This window comes from Kwoniella europaea, chromosome 1 (genome assembly GCF_036810445.1).
Source record: "Kwoniella europaea PYCC6329 chromosome 1, complete sequence".
Taxonomy (NCBI): domain Eukaryota; kingdom Fungi; phylum Basidiomycota; class Tremellomycetes; order Tremellales; family Cryptococcaceae; genus Kwoniella; species Kwoniella europaea.
The window spans coordinates 15522831-15548490 of NC_089487.1; the positions used below are offsets into that span (position 1 = coordinate 15522831).

General features: G+C 44.7%; 9 protein-coding genes and 1 non-coding gene across 10 annotated transcripts; 3 read left to right on the forward strand and 7 right to left on the reverse strand.

Annotated features, from left to right (window-relative positions):
* Positions 1–190: 190 nt before the first annotated feature.
* V865_005917 (uncharacterized protein) lies at positions 191–2834 on the reverse strand (the record flags this gene model as incomplete). The annotated part of the gene is made up of 12 exons (XM_066229682.1): positions 191–252; positions 317–430; positions 493–565; positions 616–691; positions 751–1056; positions 1126–1381; positions 1448–1634; positions 1698–2108; positions 2167–2223; positions 2284–2317; positions 2384–2502; positions 2616–2834. The coding sequence occupies 12 exons, from the start codon at positions 2832–2834 to the stop codon at positions 191–193; spliced, it is 1914 nt and encodes a 637-aa protein (XP_066085779.1).
* Positions 2835–3253: 419 nt separating this feature from the next.
* On the forward strand, positions 3254–4204 carry V865_005918 (uncharacterized protein; the record flags this gene model as incomplete). The annotated part of the gene is made up of 2 exons (XM_066229683.1): positions 3254–3925; positions 3992–4204. The coding sequence occupies 2 exons, from the start codon at positions 3254–3256 to the stop codon at positions 4202–4204; spliced, it is 885 nt and encodes a 294-aa protein (XP_066085780.1).
* Positions 4205–4382: 178 nt separating this feature from the next.
* Positions 4383–5590, reverse strand: V865_005919 (uncharacterized protein; the record flags this gene model as incomplete). The annotated part of the gene is made up of 5 exons (XM_066229684.1): positions 4383–4430; positions 4511–4666; positions 4760–4886; positions 5012–5094; positions 5276–5590. The coding sequence occupies 5 exons, from the start codon at positions 5588–5590 to the stop codon at positions 4383–4385; spliced, it is 729 nt and encodes a 242-aa protein (XP_066085781.1).
* Positions 5591–6260: 670 nt separating this feature from the next.
* V865_005920 (uncharacterized protein) lies at positions 6261–7828 on the reverse strand (the record flags this gene model as incomplete). The annotated part of the gene is made up of 3 exons (XM_066229685.1): positions 6261–7010; positions 7093–7182; positions 7241–7828. The coding sequence occupies 3 exons, from the start codon at positions 7826–7828 to the stop codon at positions 6261–6263; spliced, it is 1428 nt and encodes a 475-aa protein (XP_066085782.1).
* Positions 7829–8816: 988 nt separating this feature from the next.
* V865_005921 lies at positions 8817–8914 on the reverse strand. Its single transcript has one exon. It is a non-coding gene; the product is annotated as a tRNA-Phe (tRNA).
* A 640-nt stretch (positions 8915–9554) lies between these two features.
* V865_005922 (calcineurin subunit B) lies at positions 9555–10913 on the reverse strand (the record flags this gene model as incomplete). The annotated part of the gene is made up of 7 exons (XM_066229686.1): positions 9555–9582; positions 9698–9757; positions 9868–9923; positions 10003–10097; positions 10294–10379; positions 10501–10651; positions 10862–10913. The coding sequence occupies 7 exons, from the start codon at positions 10911–10913 to the stop codon at positions 9555–9557; spliced, it is 528 nt and encodes a 175-aa protein (XP_066085783.1).
* Positions 10914–11772: 859 nt separating this feature from the next.
* On the forward strand, positions 11773–15975 carry V865_005923 (uncharacterized protein; the record flags this gene model as incomplete). The annotated part of the gene is made up of 13 exons (XM_066229687.1): positions 11773–12085; positions 12217–12380; positions 12440–12509; positions 12592–13079; positions 13203–13354; positions 13419–13593; positions 13647–13967; positions 14027–14484; positions 14547–14624; positions 14691–14926; positions 15028–15238; positions 15320–15382; positions 15462–15975. The coding sequence occupies 13 exons, from the start codon at positions 11773–11775 to the stop codon at positions 15973–15975; spliced, it is 3243 nt and encodes a 1080-aa protein (XP_066085784.1).
* A 1331-nt stretch (positions 15976–17306) lies between these two features.
* On the forward strand, positions 17307–18710 carry V865_005924 (uncharacterized protein; the record flags this gene model as incomplete). Its single annotated transcript, XM_066229688.1, has 2 exons — positions 17307–17504; positions 17640–18710. The coding sequence occupies 2 exons, from the start codon at positions 17307–17309 to the stop codon at positions 18708–18710; spliced, it is 1269 nt and encodes a 422-aa protein (XP_066085785.1).
* Positions 18711–19656: 946 nt separating this feature from the next.
* Positions 19657–22434, reverse strand: V865_005925 (uncharacterized protein; the record flags this gene model as incomplete). The annotated part of the gene is made up of 14 exons (XM_066229689.1): positions 19657–20022; positions 20105–20254; positions 20337–20392; positions 20472–20595; positions 20680–20720; positions 20800–20862; positions 20975–21107; positions 21185–21376; positions 21559–21678; positions 21803–21915; positions 22000–22068; positions 22155–22256; positions 22332–22345; positions 22421–22434. The coding sequence occupies 14 exons, from the start codon at positions 22432–22434 to the stop codon at positions 19657–19659; spliced, it is 1557 nt and encodes a 518-aa protein (XP_066085786.1).
* Positions 22435–22847: 413 nt separating this feature from the next.
* On the reverse strand, positions 22848–25658 carry V865_005926 (transketolase; the record flags this gene model as incomplete). The annotated part of the gene is made up of 10 exons (XM_066229690.1): positions 22848–22970; positions 23039–24311; positions 24383–24485; positions 24538–24642; positions 24727–24822; positions 24901–25055; positions 25130–25236; positions 25299–25328; positions 25402–25438; positions 25621–25658. The coding sequence occupies 10 exons, from the start codon at positions 25656–25658 to the stop codon at positions 22848–22850; spliced, it is 2067 nt and encodes a 688-aa protein (XP_066085787.1).
* Between the last annotated feature and the right edge of the window lie 2 nt (positions 25659–25660).

Genomic DNA, 25660 nt, shown 5'->3' on the forward strand with positions numbered 1-25660 from the left:
TCGATGGTTGTGTTCCGGGAACACAAATGAACTATGATGGAAGGGAGAAAGGATAAACTAATCGACACAATATTGTATATTTTGTAATCAATCTAATCGAAATATGATATGATGCGCACTATCAGTATCAACCCCGCAACTTGCTCAACATCCTACACCAGTCTACGCCCGATCTTCCATTGTAAATCCCTTACGCTACACCTTTAGTGGCTGATTTAGAGATCAATTTAGCCTTTTCAATTTGTGCTTGACCTAGATTATCATAACACATATCAGCCCAGTATTCAGAGGTATGCGAGGAAAGGGATGAGCTCACTTCGCTTAGCCAAAGATTTCTTGTAATCTACAATCGAGATATCTTCCTTGGTCAAGTTGATAACCTTCTTATCTTTGACTTCCCATAGATCTTCGGCGACTTGAGAGATAAGTCCTATTTGCGGATATCATGTCAGTTGTGTTCTTTTTGTTAAGCTAACCAATGAAGCAGCTCACGGAAATCGTGCGACACAATCACTACACCACCTGAGAAAGCTTTGATAGCTTCGGCAAGGGCATCAATAGAGTCCTGTGCATCAAGTCAGCTATTGTCATACGATATGTAAAGGTGCAACTGACCATATCCAAGTGATTAGTAGGTTCATCCAGTAAGATGATGTGGGGCATCTCCATCGCCAAAATAGCAAACACAACTCTACATAACAATATTCGCGTTAGCTTCACAGCATAAGTACGGGGATGTAGACCACTTACCGATTTCGTAAACCATCGGATAACTGAGAGATAGGACTGGTCTGGTGAGAACCGGTGATACCGAATCGACCTACTTGACCTCTCCAGAACTGAAGATCCTTCTCTGGGAATTTATCGTGGTAGAGCGAAGCAATGTGTTCGACGGGTGATTTGTCGTACGGTAATTGGTCGGCAGAGTGTTGCGAGTATTTGGCAAGTTTCAACTGAGTGTGTCGGTTGACTGAACCTTCGACAGGTGAAAGAGCACCGGTGATCAAGTTCAACAAGGTTGATTTACCAGTACCGTTATCACCGACAATAGCAATTCTGCAGTCAATTGACTTCTGATCAGCCTCGTGTTACTACGAACAAAAGCAGCATCTATTTTTAACTCACCTCGAATCCATATCGATACCGAAAGATAAATCTTTGTAGAGGTAATCTTCTTTCTTTCCAGAGTATGAGAAAGCAACATCTGAGAAAGCGATAATGGGAGGAGGAAGTTTCTTGACATCTTCAAAGTTGAATCGAAGAGGTTTTCGGGTTTCGATCTTCTCTACCAAACCAGCAGCCTCCATCTTGTCGATGATCTTTTGCTTGGATTTGGCCTGTTTGACCAAGTTGGCATAGGTACCAGCGGATGAGATGAATTCTGTTAAATCAAGGATGTACATCAGCAACTCATCGTCAATGTTGCTTTGAGTATAAGCCTACTCACTCTTGATGTGGGCAATTTCTTCTTGCTGTTTGTTGTAAGCTTTCATTTGGTTGACTTCGTTTTCTGCCTTGGTCCTAACGTATGTAGTGTAGTTACCACCGTAGTAGACAAGTTTCTTCTTCAAAGTCAAATCCATGATGTTGGTACAGACGGTGTCCATGAAATCGGCAGAGTGGGAAGTGAGAATCTAACAAAATAATCGAGAGTTAGCAAAGCAAAAGCTATAACTCGACGTTTCGAATTCACTCACCAAGATGTGGTTGTAAGTGGACAGATAAGCTTCCAACCATACTACAGCTCCCAAATCCAAATGGGAAGTAGGTTCATCCAATAACAGCACATGAGGTTTGATGAACAAGGCTCTAGCAAGAGCGACACGCATTCTCCAACCACCAGACATATCTTTTGTAGGTTTGGCCATCATAGCTTGAGTGAAACCCAAACCGTTCAAGATAGCTCCAGCCTTAGCTTCGAAAGTCGATGGATCCATTTCCTCAAGTTCTTCGTAGATGAGCTCAAGACCGATTTCATCAACCTCATCAGCGGTAGCCATGTCCTCGGCCATCTTTTCAAGTCGAGCGACCTTCTCTTTAGCTGATGCGACGATGTAGTCGAGAGCATTGACATCGGATGGTTCGACAGCACCTCGTACAAGGTAGATCTGGGAAGGATGTCAGCGGATACGAAAGTGAGTAATTTGGCTGTGCAAATTGACTCACATCGATGTGGTCAGGAATCTCGATATCTCGCTCAGCGATGGATTCCAAGAAGGTGGACTAGTGGGAAATCAGTGATCAGTTGTGCTGCTATTCTGAAATCAGCGACATCCAACTCACTTTTCCTGAACCGTTTTCACCCAAAAGACCGTATCTATGAAAACATGTATGTCAGCTTGGGAGCATTGAGTTTATCCTTTGCTTACTGAGCTGTACTCACCGTTGACCGTAGTTCAAAGCGATTTCAGCACCTTCAATCAACAATCTACCGTGGAAAGAAAGAGTATATTGATCGATTTTGATATCTCTTCCTTTAGGATCGGAGATGAGGACACCGTTCTGAGATAACAATGAGATGATTCAGCATGACGCTGAGGCGAGAGATAGGTAGCAGAGGAATGAAAGGGATATTGTTCCCCTTTCATCAACCTATGAATGGTAACAAAACTCACAGCACTTCTATCAGTAGCCATACTCAACTTCTTCATCTGAGCAGCGGCATCCAAGCTCAAGTTCTCGGTCGAACCATTCGCCGATAAGCTGGTGAGAGGGGTTGAACCACCTGCGACTGAGCCTGAAGGTGTCGTTCTTGATGAACCTGTCTTTCCCTTTTCAGCGTTCTTGGCTGCCTTTTCCGCCAATCTCTTTTGCTTGGATGCTGATGGGGGCATTTTGAAATTTTCCTGGGTGTGAGTGTGAGCGAGAAGGGTAAGTTACTCTTTAGGTGATGAGGTCTACCGTATAGGTGGTATGTATGACACTCTTTTCAATTACAGGTTGAATGAAAGAAAGAATAGAGAGAAGACAGAAGAATGGAGGTTTCTTCAACTAACACGTTCAGGGTCCCCCATCTATGAATTTTTAATGGTTTTTTGGATTGGCCACCCATATAACAAGGATTACCAAAAAAAATAATCATTTGACGTCACGTGAGAAATCCTATGGGTATTGATTTGATCCCGTCACTGCAGAGCACTCTTCCCTCCACTATACAGGTTCACGATCAAAGTGGATCAAAGATGATGATGAGTAACGTAGTTTACCTCTCTACTCGTCCACTTCACTCAAATCACCACTCGATATACCCATCATGTCACAATACCCCCTCTCACCAGACCAAGTCCAATCGATTCTCTCATACCTCGACTTACCCCCCTCAGACATCTTACCTCTTCCACCAATCGCATTCCTGACTCAACACATATCCAACCTCCCTCCTTCTCTACTACAGCATTTCACCTTTCTCACCCCCAAGCAACTCACTTCCATACCGACGATCAAACATCGTAGATTACTCTATGCCACGTCCAATCCCAAACCGAGTATACTAAGTGTGAGCCAGGGGAGATTACGTTGGCCATTATTATGGGAGAGACTTGGTGGAGATCCTTTTTCGGCAATTAACGAGAATTCACAGTCTGCCATTGAAGAGGAACAATGGGTCTCGGAAGGGTTTATGAATGATCCGAATAGTGATAGAGAGAAGAATCAGCAGGTAAAGAAGTTAGGTGGATTCTTGAGGGTATTGGAAGAAGAGAGGGAATCGGAAAATGTCAGGATAGCGAAGAGGATGGAAAGGAGGTTGGACAATCAAGGTGAAGAATTTGATGACTCCGACTCAGAAGAAGAGGAGAACGAAGACCTCAATGGTCTACCAGGACAGGATGCACGGAGTGATAAAATAGAAGTGAAAGAGGATCAAGAAGAGGTAGAAAGGTTATTTGAGAAGAGAATATTGGAGATCTTCTTAGATGGTATGGATGTGAGTGGCCCTGAAGACTTAGTGATCCTCAACTAGCATACAGCAGAAGCTGACGGTGATGCTCAGACTATAGACTATACCTCGATAGATTTCCATGAACCACCCGGAGGCGATCCAATAGCGATGCGGGATGAGGAAGATAGGTATTTTGATGACGAAGAGCCGAGCAGGACGCCTAATGGGCATGATCAAGGAGCGGGACATGAGAGCAGTGTACATTCACGGCTGAATGAGGATGGAGAACAGACACAGAATGGCCAGGGGGAGTATGATTATTGAGGATGTCATTTAGAAAGGGCCTCACTATATAGAATCTTCGCATCGGGTTGTCTTCTGCATATGTTGTAGTGTAAATCTCGTTGTATATGATACATTGTACATGATAATAACGTAATCCTACATGCTGTACATTACTGCCCTACCATGTTCTCCTTTCTTTTCGAAACGCTTGTAATCGCTAATAAGGTAGTACTTTGTTAATGTATATGATCCTGCCATTACTCGTCTATACAAACAAAACATATGATCAGTACGACCTGATTGTGAACGAATATAAGGTATGCGATGGATCGTGATCTTACTCACTTCCTTGATACCTAAAACTTCAATATCACCAGGCTGTATCTTCCATCCCTTTCCACTCAAATTACTAATCTTAGTCGATGACTGATCTGGATTCTGGATGATCTCTAATGAGAATCCATCCAAGAGAGTTTGCAGTTTACCAGGCTGAGGTGAACCCTACGATATAACGAGAATACACTGTTAGCTCATAAAACACTGATAGCTTAAGGTTCCCGTTAAAAAACATTAGGTGAGGAGAATATCACTTACTTCAATTATATGTGCTTTCAGGAATTTTTCCGTGTTATCCTGATACGAATGCGAATTCGAGTTTGAACCGGTAACCCATCCCATAATCGATGAGGATGAGGTGGACGAGGATCCAGAATATAGATGACTAAATTACACGAATATATATCGTCAATATCCAAATTTTACATGAGTGTACGAACACTCCATTGGGATGTTTGGTCATGACAGAAGATGGGATGATCAACCTGCGTTGGAAGTTAAATTACTCACGGTTTTTGCTTTAACGACACTATCGCTTTATCCACGGGTACCAATATTGTTGATCTCTGATTCCTCGATTGTAATCTTTCAGTCTGTATGATATCGGCATTAGCTCAAGCATTACATTCAGCCACATTCTGTCTCTTATCACCCTTGAACCAGATCGAAAAATTAACCCAGTTCATACAAATCCAGAATTTCCCGATCTCATAGGTACCTTAAAAAATGATATTGAAGCTGTACGTCCAAAACATCCTCTCTCTCTTAACTCACTATGGATTTACTATCCCTCGCATAACTCCACCACAGACTAGCTCCCCTCTCAGCAGTCAACGCATCCGCCAATGTAGGTCCCCCTCCTCCCCCTCCTCCGGAGATACCAGATCCAGATTGAATAGCATCTACCAAATCGCCCTGCATCGAGGATCCTTTGTTTCTTGAGGAACGGGAAGCAAAAGGTCGATGGCGATCCTCGTCTTCTCCTAATTGAGTTATACCCCATCCACCTATTACTGATACCGTAGATAGGAATAGGACTTGACCTGGGAAGGTGTGTAATCGTAATGTCCGAGCTAGACGACCTGCCATCGAAAAAGGAGGAGATGATTGCACTGTTCTCTCTGAGTGAGTTGAGGAGGCAGAAGATCGTTCAGTTTATCTGGCGCTTGTAAGATAATTGAAATTTACGATATCCTGACTTAACGTAGATGTTTTATGTCTGAGGATTAGATGATACCAACGTCAAATTCAGACGATCGAAGATGATACTTTGCAGAATGGGAGTTGCCTGGTGGAGGCAAATTCAGGTGGATTTCAAGTTTCAACCAACACAAGCACGGGCAACGACACACGGAACGAGACAGGTCACGTTCATGCATACGATGTGAATACGGAACTGCGACCACATGAAGACCGACATTAGCTTATTTGCATGCATGCGAAATCAAACAGGATATCGCATGCACCACACTCACCTGAACAAAACATACCGTTGAACTCAAGCTCTCGAATTCAGGTTACAAGCCAAGCAACAACGCGTTGAACACCAATGTGAGTCAGAGAGACAAGTGACGATTCTGAAGGAGCGATGAATACCCTAAGATTACAACACAAGCCAAGACATTGAAGTAGACCTTACTCGCATGAGATTCATTCTGAAGGTGACTGGAATTGGAATCCGGATCATTGCAAGCTGTGCGAAGTGAGTAGCATCAGCATACGTGTCTTCGTCATCCCAGCATTAAAGCTCCTGCATGCCTCACCTCTCAACCCCTTCTCTTGCCCCGATCATCTTTAATCTCTTTGTCACCCCATCAATCACCTCATCGGTATATGTATCGGCGTATCTTTTAGACGGTGTCAGATAGGGTGTTTTGGTATATCGACTGTACTCCCCGGGAGTTTGTCTAATTAGAGTCTCGGTAGAGGAAGGGATATCGGCTACCTCGACCGCATAAGGCTCATCGTGGATCTTCCAGTATCGATATCGATTCGGTTTTCCATCTTGTCGAATGTCTTGACCAGATGGGGTTGTTGATGGTAGAGTCGCAGTCCGGGAATGACCGTTCGATGGGTCGGCTAATGAGAGAAGGCCGGAAACAGCTTCTTCTTCTCTTCCCATACTTCCTCTCAATCTCGACGACGCCTCTTGTACAGCTACGTGGTTGGGATAATTGACATGTAAGGCATCATGTACTGATTTCGGGATAACATTCTGAGGAGCATCTGATTCAGACATAGAAACATTGTCGGGCTGACCTTGATCAGGGATGGGAAGTACACTCTGTTCAGCTGGATCGGGACTGGATGTGATATCTATCGGATGTTGATGTGAAGACCCGAGTTGGGTGGACGAAGACCCATCTAAAGGTCCTTCAACTTGGAAAGGGTGCAGGGCAGATGCCAAGGTAGGATCGATCTGTCGTAGGAACATGAACAAGTCATCTTCAAACATGACCATTCGATTGTTTAAAACCAGATGAACGAAATGGTTCAGTCCATGCCATACCTATATCCAACAGTCAATATCCGTCAAACAATGCTTATAGTGTTTGAAACTCCGTCGAGCAGGAATGGCAGTAGAAACTCACAGAACGTAGAAGTGTTCGTATGTGATCGTCCATCGGTTGTTTAATGATCGTAACGATATTCGTAAGTAAGATCGCACCCATCTTCGCGATCTACCAAGGTTTGTCAACTACTAAACTGAAGCCTGAACTGGTATCATCGTTTACTCACCTGAGCGAAAGACAGATGTTCATCCTCTGGATCCTTCGGATCTTGTGGATGACTGAAAAGATATTCGTAATGTTCATTCGAATTTGCCTCATCGACAACTAAGTGTCTCACCCCATCTTCGTTCATGGTTGTACCCAATACAGGAACTCGTATTCGCTTATCGTCCCTCGCCACAGCTAACGCACTGATATTCAAATCGATACGGACCTTCCTACGCTCTCTGGGGGAAGATAGAGGGTTTCTATACATGTTCGATAAGACTCCGTGGATGGTGCTCGCTTCGATTCTATCCACCATGACCATCCGCTCGATTTCTCGTCTTGTCCTGATGGGTCTCGAGGACGAGAACAGGTGTTGCAGAAGGTGGAATTGGATCGGCTGATGTTGGTCGACATGTTGATGAGTCGAAGGCAACGTAGTGATAGTCGGCTGATCAAGCCGAGCGAATGGGTAGTGTCGGACATACGAACGATGATCCTGTGGCTGCGATGGATCGTAGGTTTTTCTAGGGTCAGAATCGGTCGAAGTGGAATTATTGACGGGTCCTCTGGGATTCTCCGGATGTTGCTGATCTCTTGCTCTTCCCATGGTGGGGACGATCCTGCTTGTCAAAGGACGGGCGAGGACCGGCTCTCCAGCAGCTTGATGATCCATAGCTTCGATCTATAGTTTGAACCAATTCGATGAGACATGATTATTTGCTAAGTCAGTCTTCTCATGAAGGAAGAGCTGACGTGAGATTTCCGAATGGTGAGAACTACTCACTACAAGTTGTGATACTAGGCTCGATAGGATGCTAGTGATCGATGGTTGGTCTATACAACAGCAGATATCAGGTATGAACAGGGTGTGCGGTTGATACAAATTGTGGTAAGGAAGAAGAAGAAGAACAAGGAGAACAGGATATATACACGAATGCGTTTACATTTTTATTGATTTGCCGTCTGAGTGTCATTGAAGCAGTAAATGATTGATGTGTGTGAGGTCTCTGCGCAGAACGATACATCCAATATCATCTACAAATTTGGTAAACAGCAGCATCGTCAAGAATGATGATTGCGTTAGCAATGTCTTTCTACTTTGTCCACCTTCCGCCATGGCATTGTCCTATAATCAAAACTGAAGCAGCTCTGACCTGTATCGATCAATGAAATGCTCTCACGTCTTTGAGTCATTCCATGATATCTTTGCAAATCCTTGTCTTTTGAGATTTATGACGCGTCATGGAACACTAGTAGGATCTTGGGAAATGTTCGGCTTGCTATTGATTGCATAGCTCCTTCCATGTCACAATTGTGATCAACAGTCCGTAAAACTGCAAGTGTTGATCATCAAACGAAATGGAAAAGTTGAATATTGCCCAGTAATCCAGAAAAAAGGGGATAGCGTTTTTGATCCACAGTGACCTCACACCACCAAATTTTCTTCAATATCATATTTCAGGCGTCTATGAATCTCTTGTTCTCCCAAATCCCCTCTGCACACCCCATAAACCCGTAAGTACGATGATGCATGATCCGATTCGATGATGGACAAAAAAGAGGTTGGTAGTCACCAGACCAACACACAAAAAACGTGGCGCCACCCGGGATCGAACCAGGGACCGCACGATTGAAATCTCCGATCAAGATCTGGAACTTCAGTCGTGCGCTCTCCCAACTGAGCTATGTCGCCATTTGATGTTTTTCCGAAAATGTTTATAATCCATAACCTACTACCTTACTTCGAGTGGTTTCTGGTCGTTCCCATCGATGTTGTGCGGCTCTGAGATCGCCAAGACGCTTGAAAGCGGATTGGTTGAGCTGTGTCGATTAGGACGACTCAAAACTGGATGATGAGAATGGAAGGAAGAGAATGATCGTTGATATTTGTAGTCCCATCAGAGGAAGGCTCATGCGTCATCTCGCTCTCGTCTCACTCTGCAAAATGTTTTGTTGAGCCTAAAATACTCCAACCCTCTGAGAAGGGCAGGGGTTGAGCAATCAGCCCGGAGGATTTAGTATACCGAGTTATACAGTGGGAATCAGAATGATGTGTATGTCGCGGAAGTCCTCCTTATCCTTATGAACCCACTGTATCAGTCGACAGACGCAGCGAAGCGGCCGCAACCTGCCATGTAGAGAGCATATTGCACAGTAGACTTTCAATACACTTTGGCTCTGGATCCATGGGTATATTTGTCTTAAGATACAATGCTGTGACATCTCATTCTCATTTGTATACAGATAATATCACTTTCGGGTATAATTTATGAAACCGGTGGATTCGGGGGTTCATAGACAGGTGGAGAGGAAGTGAAGGCGATATGTAGGTTCTAGAATAGGTCTTCGAGTGTCATTTGCCTATTGAAGAAGCATTCCCATTAGCATTGCGATTGAGTCAGGTGGACAGAGGTATTGTTATCCTCGATATGCGTATATGAAGACGACAATTGATCAAGCAGGTGGTTGGACTCACTTGACGATGTCCGTACTAGCTACCATATTGGTAAATTCCTCGAAAGACAGTTTACCGTCGCTGATATAGACAAAATTGGATTGGCGTGGGGTCAGCCTGTATCTCAATGCATATGGGAGTAGATCCCTCAGACCAATAATAGGTCAACAATATGATCCAAATGGGCTTACCCATCTTTATCCGCTTCCATGATTGTCTTATCTACAATTTGTTGTAATTGTTGATCCTACAGAGTCACATACCCAATCAGCCAAAGATGATTTCGCTGACAGACAACGACATTGCAAGTGGTATGACAAACTCACCTTCAAGTTATTTCCCACCATCTGCTTCAGAACCAAATACAATTCACCATTTGAGATATATCCATCTCGGTCCATGTCGTATACTTTGAAAGCGACTGTGGTATTTTCTAGAGTCAGCGATACTACCCCTGCATTGAGACAGAGACAGAGTGAGGTAGTGAACGTCATCTCGTAGCAGCAAAAGGTTGTAGATGTATGAATCTTCCGTATGCGAGTCCATTGAAGATGGGGAAGGAGTACCGTTGAGGGTATAAGAAGGACATAAATCAGAGTATATGGAATATCACTCACAACGCAATTTCTCATCCCTGCCACCTTTTGAACTGAACGCACTTAAACCACCTACAAACTCTTGGAAATCGACTGTACCGCTTCCACTGATCACCATGAGAGCGGTTCAGTCAGCTCATCTTCAACATACACAGACAACATCATACATGGACACCCAAAAATTATGATATTTCAGACGGTTGAGGGTCAAAGAAGGAACATACTCACTCTTCATCAAAGATAGCGATCATTCTATGCGCTAAAGGGTTATTTGCTATTTGGGGGATCTGCAGGAATTCGTCTTTGTCAATCGAACCTGATCCATCTTTATCTAACTTCATGAATCGTTTCTTCAACCTCATGAGCTCTGGACCGGAGACTGTATGACACAAGAAGACATGGGCATTAGCTATCATGGATTCGGAATGAATGGGGCATTGCCCTATAGCTTAAGAGTATGGCGGTTATCCCACGAGCATGACTCAGGGGTCAACGCAGCAGCAGAGGTAGAAGGTGTAGCTTCGCTTCCACACTTCTCCTACGAGGGAACGGGATGTCGAAGGTGATGTAAAGCATATCAGGTACTCACAGTTGGAGTTCTTCTCCAGGGAATTGAACATTGAAGATTCAGCTGCACCCATTCTTATCCGTCTTTCTGCTGGTAATACACGATCGTTTAAGTGTGAGTGCGTGTGATTGAAGTTGAATCGGTCGGTAGGTTATATTTGGTGGACGTTCAGCGAGAGGTTTGATTAAGGATGAATTAGTCTGACGATTGAGTATGAAGAAAGGGAGACAGAAAGAGTCAAGACGATCACAGCGCGTTGAGGCACCACGCAACGCAAAAACGTCACCACCGGTTGCTCGCCATGTGGCACATTACCGAACCTCACTTTACGCAGCTTTCTGGTTCACTCGGGCTCTACTGCAAGCGAAGGCTCTGTATTTGTCCTCTGTGAAGGGAAAATCATAACCGCTAGAATACAGGCATGGGGCAAGCCCGAACGGCCCTTCTACCGATCGGTGGTCATGGAGAAAGCAATTATCAAGCACCCATATTTGGCGACTTTCGATGTCTTTGTATTCTAGCGGTTATGATTTTTCCTTCACACGTGTCTTTCACGTGACAAAGTGGAGCGGAAGAGGTCCGCGGTTCGAACCCGCGCGAAGACATTCACGCCTTTTTGTGCTCCCTTATGCATTTTGGGCATCTGTGGGACCGTTTGCAGCTGAAAGAGGAGCTTTTTGACCACTTGTTGACGTGTGGCAGCGAAAAAACGACGATGAGAATCAAGGTTTGTGGAAAGGCGGAGACTGCCGCTGCGCGGGATTGCATTGACCGAGCGTCACGATTACCCGAGTGACTGATGTAGACAGTCGCAACTATAATCGTATCTTAGCACTGTGTTATATGAAGCCCATTTGTATTCTACTCATCTATCAGATAAAACATCTTCCATCTGCAGGAAGTAGTCTCAGGCCGGCTAAGATCGAGACAATATGTCTTCTTCCCCCGCTCCCGGTTCTGCACCAGGGACACCCCCTCGAAGACCCGCTAAGAGGGACACCAGTTCTTTGGCTATATCTACCATCAGTAACAACAACAACAACACCAGCAATGGAAACTCATCATCAGCAGCTGCCAGTGGGAGTGGGAGTGGAAGTGGGAGCTATGTAAGATCGATCAAGCCTCGTGATCCTATTATCGAGCGTGCATTACAATTATCGACATTCGAAAGCAATTACAGTACAGAGGACTTCATATCGAATCTGAGTGAGAAATTGATCAATGAATCCAAGGCTGATCCAGGACGTGAGTATCGCTTCTTCTTTCAGGACAATCATCCATCATCGAAAGGCTGTCAGATCCGCTTGCCTTACTTTCTGTCTTGGGCCTGAAGGTTCTGGACTCTGGGATGGAGCTGACAAATGTATGTCGAACAGCCTTCAACCCCACGCCTTTCTTACAGACCTTCTCACCTGCCCTGGACTCGTTGCTGGCTCTGAGACAACAAGTAGCAGAAAGGACCAAGAAGATGGAGACTGATGTGCGAAGAGCTGAAAGAGAGTATGGAAGGAGATTGAGAGAGCTGGATGGTGGATTTGAGGTAAGTTGACATTGCTTTTGAGAGTCGTCGAATATGTTTGCTAATGTTCTCGTGTGTAGGCAATCGGAAATTCATTCGAGAATTTGGAAAGCAAAATCACGGATGTTGGTCGTACCGCTGTGCGGATAGGTGAGTTACTGAAACCACACCAAGGCTATGTCTTCTCTACCTTCATTCAACCGGGGCTGATTGTCGCAATTCACACGGTTAGGCGAACAACTCGACACCCTCCATCAAACTCGATCAACCGCCCAATCAACCTCATTGCTCTTATCATACTATCTTTCCCTCGCTCATCAAACTTCGATAACCTCTCCCGATGGGACAGCGTCTACCCCTCTGGAAGTGTTATTCGCTACCCGCACGTCGAGAGAGGGCAGAACGCGATTATCAGTAATTCTTAGAAGGTTAATGGCGGTAGCGAAAGATGTCGCAGATAACGCATCGACAGCATTGAACGATGCTGAGATAGCTATGACCGCGACACCAAAAGAACCTAATGGTGATTCAGCTACGCCCACTACGGCAAATACCGATGCTCCACCTACAAGCTCCAAGATAATAGGCAAAAGGAGGAGCGAGAAAGAAAAAGCTGAAAGGGTGAGAGATGAGATTGAGCGGTATTGCGAGAAATTCGAGAAAGAAGTTTTGAGGTTGTTTGACAGGAGTTATAGGAAAGGTGATCCGAGGATGATGGCTGTGAGTGGGGTTCGACCCTACGTTTCAATTACTCTGTTTTCCTTCTGGATTTGTTGTGTCATTCGAACGACAATTCTGTGATGAGTAATATGGCTAATACCGATACTTGTCACGAACGTGTAGCATTGCGCAAAGACTTTGCAAGATTTCAACGGAGGTGCATCATGTGTACAGATATACGTGAACCAACATGATTTCTTCATTTCGAAAGATAGATTATTGGAAGAAGCTGTCAAGAATGATAGTGCAGTGGATCGAGAAAAGCCTACGGATTTGTGAGTCATCGCTTCGATACGAATGTCTCACGGGGAGTGCTCACTCATATCATATCACGTTCAGATGGACTACCATTGGAGATCCCGACGCTCCTCCTCCCACCACAGAGCCAGGAATGGATGCTCTCTTCAAAGAGATCAGGGTGACCGTCAACCAAGAGGCCCAAATTGTAAAAGCTGTATTTCCCAATCCTAGTGCGGTATTGCAGGTTTTCTTGCAAAGAGTATTTGCGCAAGTTGTGAGTACAACTCGATCACCTCTATAGTCCAAAAGCACTAATATTCTTTCCAGATCCAACAACATCTCGAATCCCTCTTATCTCGTGCAGCCACGATATCAACCCTTGCTGTGCTGCGTATCCTCCATCTCACTCATTCCACTTGCTCAACCTTGGTCAATGATCTGAAAACGTACGATCTCACACTTGGCTCATCATCGCAAGGACCTTCAAAGGCTTCTACAACGGCTTCCGGCCCATTAGCAACGATGTTGGACCATGCGTTGGAAGAGATGCTTGTGCCTTGGTTAGAAGGGGCGAGGTATCTAGAGAGCGAAAGTAAGAATTTGGTAGAGCTCTATGCGGGACTGCTCAGCAGGTTCACAAGATATCATGTGAGCATTGTGAAGTTATCATATTGAAAATTTACTTATGCCGTCGAACCGTTTTTTAGGAAACTGTACTCAAAGCCAAACCCAACTCATTGCTCGACAAAGTTGTCAACCAGCTTGCCACCTCCAGCTCAGCCGCCACCTCCTCATCCACTGCTCAGACGGCCGCAGCGGCAATATCGAAATATGCCAACTTATTCACTTCCAAGACCGGCGGCACCTCCACACCTTCTGGACTGCCGGCGGCGCATAAACCATTTGGACCTAATGCAGCTCATCTCGGCGTGAACCAAGGAGGTGGCACAAAATCCGCTATGCTCACTAACGGAACGCAGACACCTGCTGGTGAGGTTGGAAGGGACAGGCAAGATGGACTGAGAGGTGATTTGGTAAATAAAGGCTTAGAAGATAAAGTATGGTCTACGGATGGTGTTTTGACAGTTGATATGGCTGAGAGAATGCTTAAATGGCACGCGGAAGCTGTTGGACGAGCTGTCGAATTGAGTCCTTCTGCTGATATGTAAGCGTGATTCCGACTAGGCTTGTTGATGCGTGTATTGACTGGTTGCCTGTATGATCTAGCGGAAAGAACGCTTTGGCCTTGTCGAAAGTGCTTTCGGAAGCTATCGGTAGAAGTTTCATTGAGACTGCTTTGGACTCGTAAGTCACCGTTATTGAACTTCGTCTATCAATGCTGATTGAACTGCTATGTTGTGACCTTTGTAGTGCCTTTGCGAAACTGGAAAATCAAGAGTCACGGTCTGAACCTGATTTACAACCGTTAACGGTCATCAAGCCATCCGATCAAATCTGTCACTTATGGCAGAGATACACTTCAACTGCCCTTTTACCTTTGGCAGGCAATACCGTCTCGATCAGACGTGAGATGGGTACGATCAATTCACATAATGTAGTGAGGATGGAGGGGAAGATTAACAATGTGATACAGAAAGCTTTGGATGGTGAGTCAGCCACCTTTGAACATCCCGATGTCGACGCAATACGCTATTCATCAAAGATGGATATATACTGATGTTCTAGGATCGTTCTGCTCTTTGATCAGGCATCGTATCTCATTTATCATACCTGCTCACCAAACAGAAAAAGAACGATTACAAACCCAAAAACGACGAATTATCATTCGCCAGAACCAATACCGAACCATGTGAATTATGTTGCGAGTTCCTGGTTACTATTAAAGATACCGTGAATGAAGGATTGAGCGGGAAGAATGCCGAGGCTTTCTTGACTGAAGTTGGAGTTGCTTTTCATAGGTGAGTGAATGGGGCATGGTCGTTATCATTAGCTCGTTAGCATTTAGTCAGGATGAATTTGATGCTGACTGTGGTGATTAGTCTGCTTCTTGATCATTATAAGAAGTTCCCTGTTAACCCTACTGGAGGATTGATGTTGACCAAGTGAGTTCGCACATGGTCATATGATATACGTTGACGATCTATTGCCTGACTGATTCAATTCTCCTTGATGATATCGTAGAGATCTCGCATCATACCAAGAAGCGATGTCCTCCTACGGTATTCAAGCGATCAACGATCGATTTGACATGTTACGTCAACTGGGAAATTCATTCATCGTTCAACCGAACGTGTTGAAATCATATATGACTGAATCTCATTTGGGCAGGATCGAATTGAAATTGTTGAAACCGTATTTACAACAACGTTCGGATTATTCACAATTCTCAAGATCACTACAGCTCGATGATCTAGCTTCTTCTTCGACTTCTTCTTCTGCCAGTACCGCAAACATCCATGATGAAAGTTCGTTGTCTTCATCGGTGACTGCGCCATTATCAATATTAAATAGGAATAGCTCTTTCCGAGCTAAAGGATCGAGATTATCTGGCGTAGCAGGAGTAGGAATGGGTAAATTGAAGGAAATGTTAAAGGAATTCGATACGCTTTCACCTGAAGAGGCTGCCATTGCGAGAAAACAACAAATACAACAAAGAAGTAATTATCAACCCATGTTTTATATGGGTATGCATTAACCCGAACTAGCACAGGATGGGTTGGTATAGTTGTATATACTGTGATGTGGTGGACTCTGGTAGAGGTATATCTGTATATGGATATTATGGGTATATGGAAGAATAGGAGTACTCGTAGTCCAATTCATTGCGAACCCGTATAAAATATCATGATGCTATGTTAACGATTCTGATGATCACCTTCTCTTGGCGCAGGAATGATCTGCCAGTCAGTCATCAACTAATGTGAACGTGAGAGGACGAATCACTGAACACTGAGGAAATTAGGAAAGATGATGGATGCTATGATCATCGGGATGGGAAACTCAGTGATGCATGTCACGCCATTGTAAAGAGTTAGTATGATCGCCAAGATCTAAATATCCGCTGATCGAACAACCTCCCGACAGCGTGCAAATCTTTATGGCGATTGTACCTATCTAATTGTCCAGTATAGCCCAGTCACTGTCAATGGGATGTAACGAAAATGACGTAGATGTGAACCAATTTGGAAAGATAGAATATCTATTCCTGTGGGGATTTTTGATAATCGCTATGCAAGATAAGCTCTTAATTCCTTTGTGGTGATTATTCAACTTGATCCTCCTTGTTCGCTTCAGACTGTGAGTGATTGATTGCCTTTGGATTCACATTCACATATACTGTGAAAGTTGGTTGAAAGGGAAAGACGACCAACGTTGTATGATGCAATGATACGAGGCTCAGCTCGATCTCGACCTTTTGCATTACGTTCCGTAGTCAAGCTATCTGATACAGAATCATGCATGAGGTGATCGCACCACCGTGTTTTTGATCAATTCGCGTCGTGTCGTTGTTATTCATAACCAACTCTGTTGAAATAACCTTTCACAGTTATTGAGTTATTACGAGAATAGCATTAAGGGGATAATAAATAAGAGGCGATGATGACAGTTGCGGCCGAACAAAGAACGACAAAGGGAAGATCGCTGTGTACTCTGTGTTAAAGGGGGTACCTTTGGAATCGATTTACCCTTAAGCCCGGTTCACCTCTGCACAGTTCGAATTTGATCCCGTCCCTCTCCACGTCAACGGTATAATAAGGGGGATGGGATTCCACGTCGATCCCCACCCTTCTACTGCATCCATCATCTCACTTTCATTACCACCCACCAATACACCCAATACCCATTTCATACTTGATTTTCGTTGTACAGCTTTTTATCATTCATACTTACTCTTGTTCGTTCATTCCCACATTTTCATACACAGACACAAAACATACATATACATATATACCTCATCGTTTATTCCCCTTTTTTTGTACATCCATTAACCAATCCTTTACATTCTATCGTATTCCACAGATCACAATGACAAACGCAGTAGCCTCATCATCCAAACGACCCGCACCTTCATCGTCATCCTCACCTAGCGGCAACAAGGCCAAGAAACCCAGACCTTCCACGTCGACTGTCGATGAAAACAATGACGATGAAGATGAGGGTGAAGAGATAAATGGAGATATGGATGATGAGATGAAAGCTAGGATAGCAAGGAAGGAGGCGAGGGTCAGTATCAGTCTATCCTTTCTTTGTTCTGCCTAGCCCTTCACCTACTCAGGACGATAACTCAACTCGTTTAATCCATCTCAAACCTAATTCAGTCATAGAATTCAAGCTAACCCATCCATTCCCATTCAATAGACCATCCGTAATAGAGAGTCAGCCCAACGGTCACGTAATCAACGTAAAGCCCACTTGGCATCCTTGGAACGACGAGTCGTTGAATTGGAAGCTGAAAATCGAGCTTTGAAAGGTGATTCACCTGCCTCAGCAACGACACCCACATCAGCTTTTAGAGAAACATCACCCGCTCAAAGTGTCATCTCACTGGCAAACGATCTCGGTATCCCAACTGAATTGGTCAACGGCACTGGAGTCAAATTATCAAACGTCGCTCCACCACCTGCTGATTTGGATATCAACGATATGGAAGAAGATGTCAAACCCGTTATCAATCATACACCTTCACCAGTCCCTGAGATCGTTCAACAACAATCTCTTCTCCCCATGTCGGTCGAGAATATCGAGATCAACCAGTTGAAAGCTGAAAACGCAGCTCTTCGAGAACGTGTATCTCTCTTGGAGAACCTCGTCAAACAGGTAGTGGCAGTCGCCAACTTCTCTGGATTACAATCTTCCTCTTCTTCTTCCCAAGATATCAAACCCACCGTCAACAGCAATGTTGATCAACCATCTATCGAGATTGTCTCACCCACCACATCGAACAATATCGATTGGGCGTCATTCATCTCTGCGCCTGTCGTTATGCCGCCTCCTACTACCGCAGGTCTAGACTCCACCCTTTCTCCGCCTTTATACCCAAGCACTCTTACCGATATCGCATCTCGACCCCAATCCGGAAATCACGGCCACTCGTTGAACGTCAACGTTGTTTCGAACGGATCGAACCCCGTCGCTCGCCACCCAGCAGAGGTGGCGACCATGTCTTCTGCTTCTCCTTCACAGGGAGTGGAGGAAGACAAGGCCCTGCAGCGGGCGAGGGGGAATCATTCGATCAGTTCAACCAACATCAACACTCACAACAGTACAGTGATAACCGAGGAGAGAATCCGTTTAGTAGCGAGATTGGTAATAGCTTTGGCTCAACAGAGAGGATGGATAACTCAGTCTTCAACAGTGGCCACGTACCCAATAACATGTGGAATGGACAAACCGAAAACGTATCTTGGGAAAATGAAATCGGCTCGTTAAGTGGAACCGGGATTGTTGCAGAGTTGGATAATTGGGATGAAGCGATGAAGAACTTGATAGAAGATATTGAAGGGAGGAATAACACTAGGGAACAGAGCCACGGAAATGGACAGGATCAAACAAGTTCATTGGGAATGGAATGGTTTGGTGTAGGAAATAGCATTGAAAACGGAAATGAATCAGTTGTAGTGTGAAGTAAAGGAAGAAGTAGACAAAACGAAAAGAAAGAAAGTCGAAAATAAATCAGTTTAAGAACGATATTCGATATCGGTATCTTTCACCAATCGAACATCAACGTCAAAACGTCATATATTGAAAATATCATACATGGTCTTTATTTTTCGGTTAGAAGGTCAAAAGGTAAAGAAACGAGATTATCATTGTCGATCAACCTCTCTATGGACAATTCGACTACTTTTAACTCCACTCAATCATGTCCATCGATTCGAAATCGTCTCACTTACCTTTTCATCATTTTCATTACACATCTTCATTGATCATAAGGGATATACGAACCATCATACTCAATTTAATTCGTTTCATCACATCTTTTTGTTCATTTCCTGTCTTTCATCGTCATCGTCCGACCCATAGACTCCGCGCTTCACACCCGCTCGCTTGAAAAGGCTTGAGCCGTGTTTAGTGCGTGTAGCGGGAAAGGCCTGACGATCAAGATGGGAAATCGATAAAAAGGGGGAAATGGGATGAATGATTGGTCTGGGTTCGTATGTTTTGGAGATCATGGGGATTGTCTGGGCTGTGATAAAGGTATAGAAGGAGGATTATTGGATCGGACGTCAGAGTTGGGTATATATAAGTATATAGATATGATATGATATATGCATGTTCAAATATAGTATGATCTTTGAGCAGTTAATGGAGTGATCATTCATTTCTACCTGGTATTGTACTTAACCTTCTATTCCGTATATGGTTTTATCGATCCCTAAACCAGATCATCCTCTTGAAGCACCTTATCACCTTCCAACTCGACAATCTCCCAAGCCCTTTTGACATCTTCAAAAGTAGTGTTCACACCACCCATAGCCAACCTTATACAGAATATATTCCTTTCTTTACTATGTAATACCGTCTGAGTTAAGAAGATATCATATCGACTATCTAACTTTTGATGCAATTTCTGATTTAACAAATTCAACTTGTCATCGTCCACTTCCCTGTTGTCCTTGGGATCCTTGGGATCCTTGGGATGAAGACGGAAAACTAATAAAGACAAATTGGGTGTTGTGACAATTTCGAATGTATTGGATCGTTCGACGATCTCAGTAAGTTTTTGACGATGTTCGATACCCTACGACCAATCCCATCCCATCCCATATCCGGTAGGTTATCAGCAGAGGACTGACCAAGCGAATTCCTTTCTACCGACTCACCCTCTCGAGATGTTTTTGAAATCCACTAATACCAAAACTCCTAAGGACAAACCATAATTTGATACTTCTAAACCTTCTTCCCAGGGATGGTTGCCAGTTCCTATAATCTATAACTGTACCTGCGTCTGCTTCTTTACTTCGAAGGAAGGGCTGACGCACAACCAAACAACCGACAGATGATATTCAGTATGGTGTGTGTCACAACTGCCTTGAAGTATGATATGACACTCACTGGAGTAACATCCAAAGCTTGAGTCAAATCTTTACGATTCTTCACGCAGAAGATACCTACACGAATCAAATTCGCATGACCAATCCAGTCAACCCTTGATATGACTGGTAGTACTTTGAATTTCACCTAACTCACTACAGTCAAAAGTCGTTAAACCCCATTTATGGAAATTCGTACAAAACGAATCGGCATGTTCGTTTACTTCCTTTAATCTTAGTGATTCTCGATATTGAGGTAAGGCATATGCCACACCTGCCCACTACGATCATACGATCATGCAATGTTCCAGTCAGCGTAACTTGCCAAAGCGGAGGTCTTCCCTCTCTTCCTGAGGCTGACTTACAGCTGCATCGACGTGAAGGAAAGCAGTCGGGTAGTCTTTCACTGAGATATGGATCATCGACAATGTCAGTCGAGTCATCAAGTATTTGTTATACTATCTGTTCCTACTTGATGCACTCACAGACTTCACCAATCTCCGCTATCCTATCGACAGCTCCAGTAGATGTGGTCCCGACAGTGGCGTCTGACGAGCAGTAAGTCAGCTAGTAGCCTTCAATCGTGGCATAGTAATGGGCATTCAAATATGGAGAGCCATCACAAGACCAGATATCTCTTGGTAGGTCAACGTCACTCACAGACCAAGAAAGGGACCAGACCTGCTTTTTTGTCTTTCTCAATAGCCTCTCTTACATCCTTTCCTCTGAGGGAATATTGATCTTCGATCGATACAGGTATAGCCCGGAATGGTAATCCGAGCATCAAGGCAGCCTATATCGCAAGTGGATATCAGACGAACAGAGATCAAGGAATGGATGTAACAGTGTTTTGATGAGAGGTGGACATACCTTTGCACCCAAGCTATGAGTCTGAGTACTACCATAAACGACTAGTTTCTGACCGTGTTCCTGCCTGATCTCATCAGGAATTTCTATCTGTCCATTATCTCCAGCTTGAACCCCTGCCTCAAGGGATAGTCGTCTTAGAGCTTTCTCTCGTGCGGCTACGGCTGCTGTGAATGCGGAGTCGGATGCTGAGCCCTGTATATATCATATCAATCGAATCAGCCTCGACAAGAAAGGATTGAGGAACCGGTTTTGTTGTAGTTATCAACTCAATCGAAAGCGGACATCTGCGTTTCATCATAGCAGGACCCCTGTTCCTCTTCAAAATATCTCGACATTCGTAAGAAAGACACAAGTAAGAAGTCTGATTTACTCACCATAATCACTCCACCACCTATACCTGAAGAACCCCAAAACTCCTTCGAAAGCCCTAACATCCTAGCTGCCCATTCCACTACGACCTGTTCCAACTCTGTACACGCGGGTGAACAGATCCACTATATATGTAGTACACAAACAGATCCCATCAGCCTCGGTGATAGCAACAGCCACGATGATCGTATGCGATCTCATAAGAAGAGATTGAATAGACCCGCAAACCAGACCAGACCATTGACTTACGTTGAATCCTGGATTGGATACACTTGAGGAGAGTAAATCCGCAATCATACATTCGAAAGTCGAATTTGAAGGGAAATAAGCAAAGAATGAAGGTGATTGCCAATGTGTTATACCTATTTCCATACCATATATTTATTATCAGCTCAATCACTCCCTTTCTTGTAAGATAAAGAGAGTGAGAATGGTAGTTGGCTTACCAGGTAAGATCAATTTACCGAAATCTCTTTGGATCTCATCGAATTCCTGTCCATTCTCAGGTGCTTCTCCTACATCACCAACACCACTATACTTAGCACCTTGACACTATATTATGTACACAGTCCATCTCAGATTAGGGGGTTAAAGCACTCACTAGGTAATTGATCGATCAGGTAACCAGGTTGAACTTGTGCTTTGACAGGTACGTTCGATATGTTCGAATAATAATCGCATATCTGATCAATAGCGGCGTAGCCTATTACCATTCCAGAGTTCAATCAGTACGGGACAGGACCATCGAGTGAAACAAGATGGAACGAAATGGACTGACCTGCTTTTCTGAATCTACCGATTAGAAGTTGATAGTCAAAGAACGATTAGCTAGGATGATCGGAGTGATCGTGATCGAGGGTATCTCACTGTTCAATGTCCATGATTGCACTTCACACACTCTATACACAACGAGCTTGGGCTTACAAGAGAAATGACAGAAAGACGAAGGATATATGACGACCAAGAGAACTGCTGCTATGTTGTGACATCGGATATTACCGGTTCACGGTCGATCTCCCTTTGGACAGGGAGGGACAGCTCAACAAATCACACACGAGTACATGACAATCCTCATGCTGTCAGATCACGATCCGGAAGAAACAGAGGGAATGCCTGAACCTGTGCATCATCGTCAGGTCAAGCACCAAACGCAATCACTATAAACATATGAAAATTCAAAAAAAGTAATGTCGAAAAAAGAAAGCATTGTGTTCTAATTGTACTGGATTAAAATCCCTTCTTTATCCTCAATCCGAAAGTATATCTATCCAATCTACACTCTGCACTCTACAATCTACTCATCGGAGATGTCATCCAAAGCAGAGATCAAAGGTGAGAACACGGGTTGACCACGCTTCTTGTAGAATGCAACGACCTTTTCAGCTCTCTTGGCAATACCCTCGGGGGTCAAGTCGAACTATAGTCATGCCAATCATTAGTCATCATCATCCATTTTCCAGTGATAAGAATGGGAGGGACACTCACCTTCTTGTAAACTTGGTCGTATGGACCTGAAGCACCCCAAGCTTTGAGACCGAAGTGGTCGTGAGAGTATTGACCCCAACCGAAGGTGGAGTAAGCCTCTACGGAGAGGATAGGGGCACCTGAAGGCAAGACGGACAACTTGTATTCCCTAGATTGAGTCTCGAAAACTTCGAAACATGGTAAAGAGACCAATCGAGCTTTGATACCCTTTGATTTCAACTGTCCTACAGCTTCAAGACATAATGGAACTTCTGAACCGGTTGAAACCAAGGTGACGTCGGCATTCTCAACTTCCTCCAAGACGTAACCACCCTTGGCGGCCTTCTCGATGGAGGAGTTGGCAAGTTGAGGCAAGTTTTGTCTGGAGAAGGCAAGGACGGAAGGAGTGTGTTGAGAAAGGATAGAAACGAGGTACGAAGCCGAGGTTTCGTTACCGTCAGCTGGTCTCCAGAAAGCAAGGTTGGGAACAGCTCGCAACCAAGCAGCAGTCTCGACAGGTTGGTGGGTTGGTCCATCTTCACCGAGACCGATGGAATCGTGAGTGGCAACTTGGAGCACTCGGAGGTGAGAAAGAGCGGAAAGTCTGACGGCACCGGCGGCGTAAGAAACGAAGTTGAGGAAGGTAGCTCCGAATGGGATAAGACCACCGTAAGCGGCGATACCGTTACAGATGGCGGTCATACCGTGTTCTCGGACACCGAATCGGAAGTATCGACCGGCGTATGAACCGAGACCAGTGGAAGGGTGTTGGAAGTCCTCGGCGTTCTTCCATCGGGTCAAGTTGGAACCGGTCAAATCAGCTGAACCACCGACAAGTTCAGGAAGGACCTCGGCGAGCTTGCTGATGGTGGTCTCGGAGAGTTTTCGAGAACCGACAGCGGCGTCAGAGGTGGTGTAGGTAGGGAGAGCTTTCTCCCAACCTTCAGGAAGTCGACCTTCAACTCGTCGAGTGAGTTCTGAAGCTTCCTTGGGGTACTTCTCAGAGTATTGCTTGAAGAGAGCGTTCCAGTCAGCTTCAGCCTTGGCACCCTTCTCAGCAGCGGCGTTGTAGATGTCGTAAGTTTCTTGAGGGACAGCGAAAGTTTCCTCAGGGTTAAAGCCGAACTTCTTTTTGAGTTGAGTGATATCATCCTTCTTGAGGGGAGCACCGTGGACATCGTGGCCACCTTGTTTGAGGGAACCGAAACCGATGGTGGTCTTGAGGTTGATGATGGTGGGTTGGTCTTTGGTCTTTTGAGCTTCTTTGAGAGCAGCTTCGATAGCGGCGACATCGCTAAAGGAAGAAAAGAGAGAAATCAGCTGAAACTCGCTTTATTACACGGAAGAAGTTTCTTGACTACTCACTCGTCACCCTTTTCTACGTGGAGAACTTCCCATCCGTAAGATTTGAACCTAGCCTCAACATCCTCAGTGAAAGACACAGCGGTGTCACCATCAATGGTGATCTCTGCAGTCTAAGTCAGCGATGTAGGTGTAGCTGTGAAGGTCGATCTACTCACTGTTGTCATCGTAGATGGCAATCAAGTTACCCAATTTCAAGTGACCAGCGAGGGAACAAGCTTCTGAGGCGACACCTTCCTGGAGACATCCATCACCGGTGAACACTGTGGGATGACGTCAGTTCAGTCAAATCTTGCTTAGATAACCTCTTTTTTTGGCTGAATCAGAATATTTTCAAGACGACTTACCGTAGGTGTAGTTGTCAATGAGGGAGAAGTTGTCTTTGTTGAAGACGGCACCCATGTGGGCTTGGGCAATGGCGAGACCAACGGCGTTGGAGATACCTGATAGGCTCAAAGTCAGCTCGAGCTCATGTAGAGGATTTCATGGTGATCTTGACGATCTAGAACATGTAGACTCACCTTGACCAAGGGGACCCGTGGTAACTTCGATACCATCAGTGACACCTAGTTCAGGGTGACCAGGGGTGATGGAGTCGATTTGTCTGAACGATTTGAGGTCGTCCATGGATACCTTGTATCCAGCGAGGTGGAGGAGGATATACTGAAGGGCACAACTGTAAGGCAAATGCGGAATTTGGATCAGCTTGAGCACGAATGAGAAGCAGATGGGAATAGATCCACGACTCACGCATGTCCGTTGGAGAGAACGAATCGATCTCTGTTGATCCATTTGGGGTTCTTGGAGTTGAATCTCATGAATCGACTGAAAAGAACGTGGGCAACCGGGGCCATACCCTGTCATTGAGGAATCAGCAATGAAGGCGAGTATACGTGTGGTGCTTCCAAGATGGACTTACCATGGGAGCACCAGGGTGACCGGAGTTGGCCTAAAGGATGGAAGAGTGTCAATGAACGTGTGAGCTTTGATTCATTTCTGGTCACTGATGCGCGATGACTGACCTTGCCAACTACATCGGCAGCGAGGGCTCGGATAGTGCTATGGCGGTAGAAGTATGTCAGCGAAGAGCGCTACGGTAGGATGTTGGAGACCCGGCATAGTATGGGAGTTAAGAGGTATTGCAGATTCGTTGGTTCCTCTCGACAACAATCCCTCTTGACCAACAAGACCCCACGGAATACTTGGGACGTATCCCCTGACACGGAGAAAGGATCACTCACTTGATAGCAACTTGGTCGTTTTGAGTGAATCCAGACATGT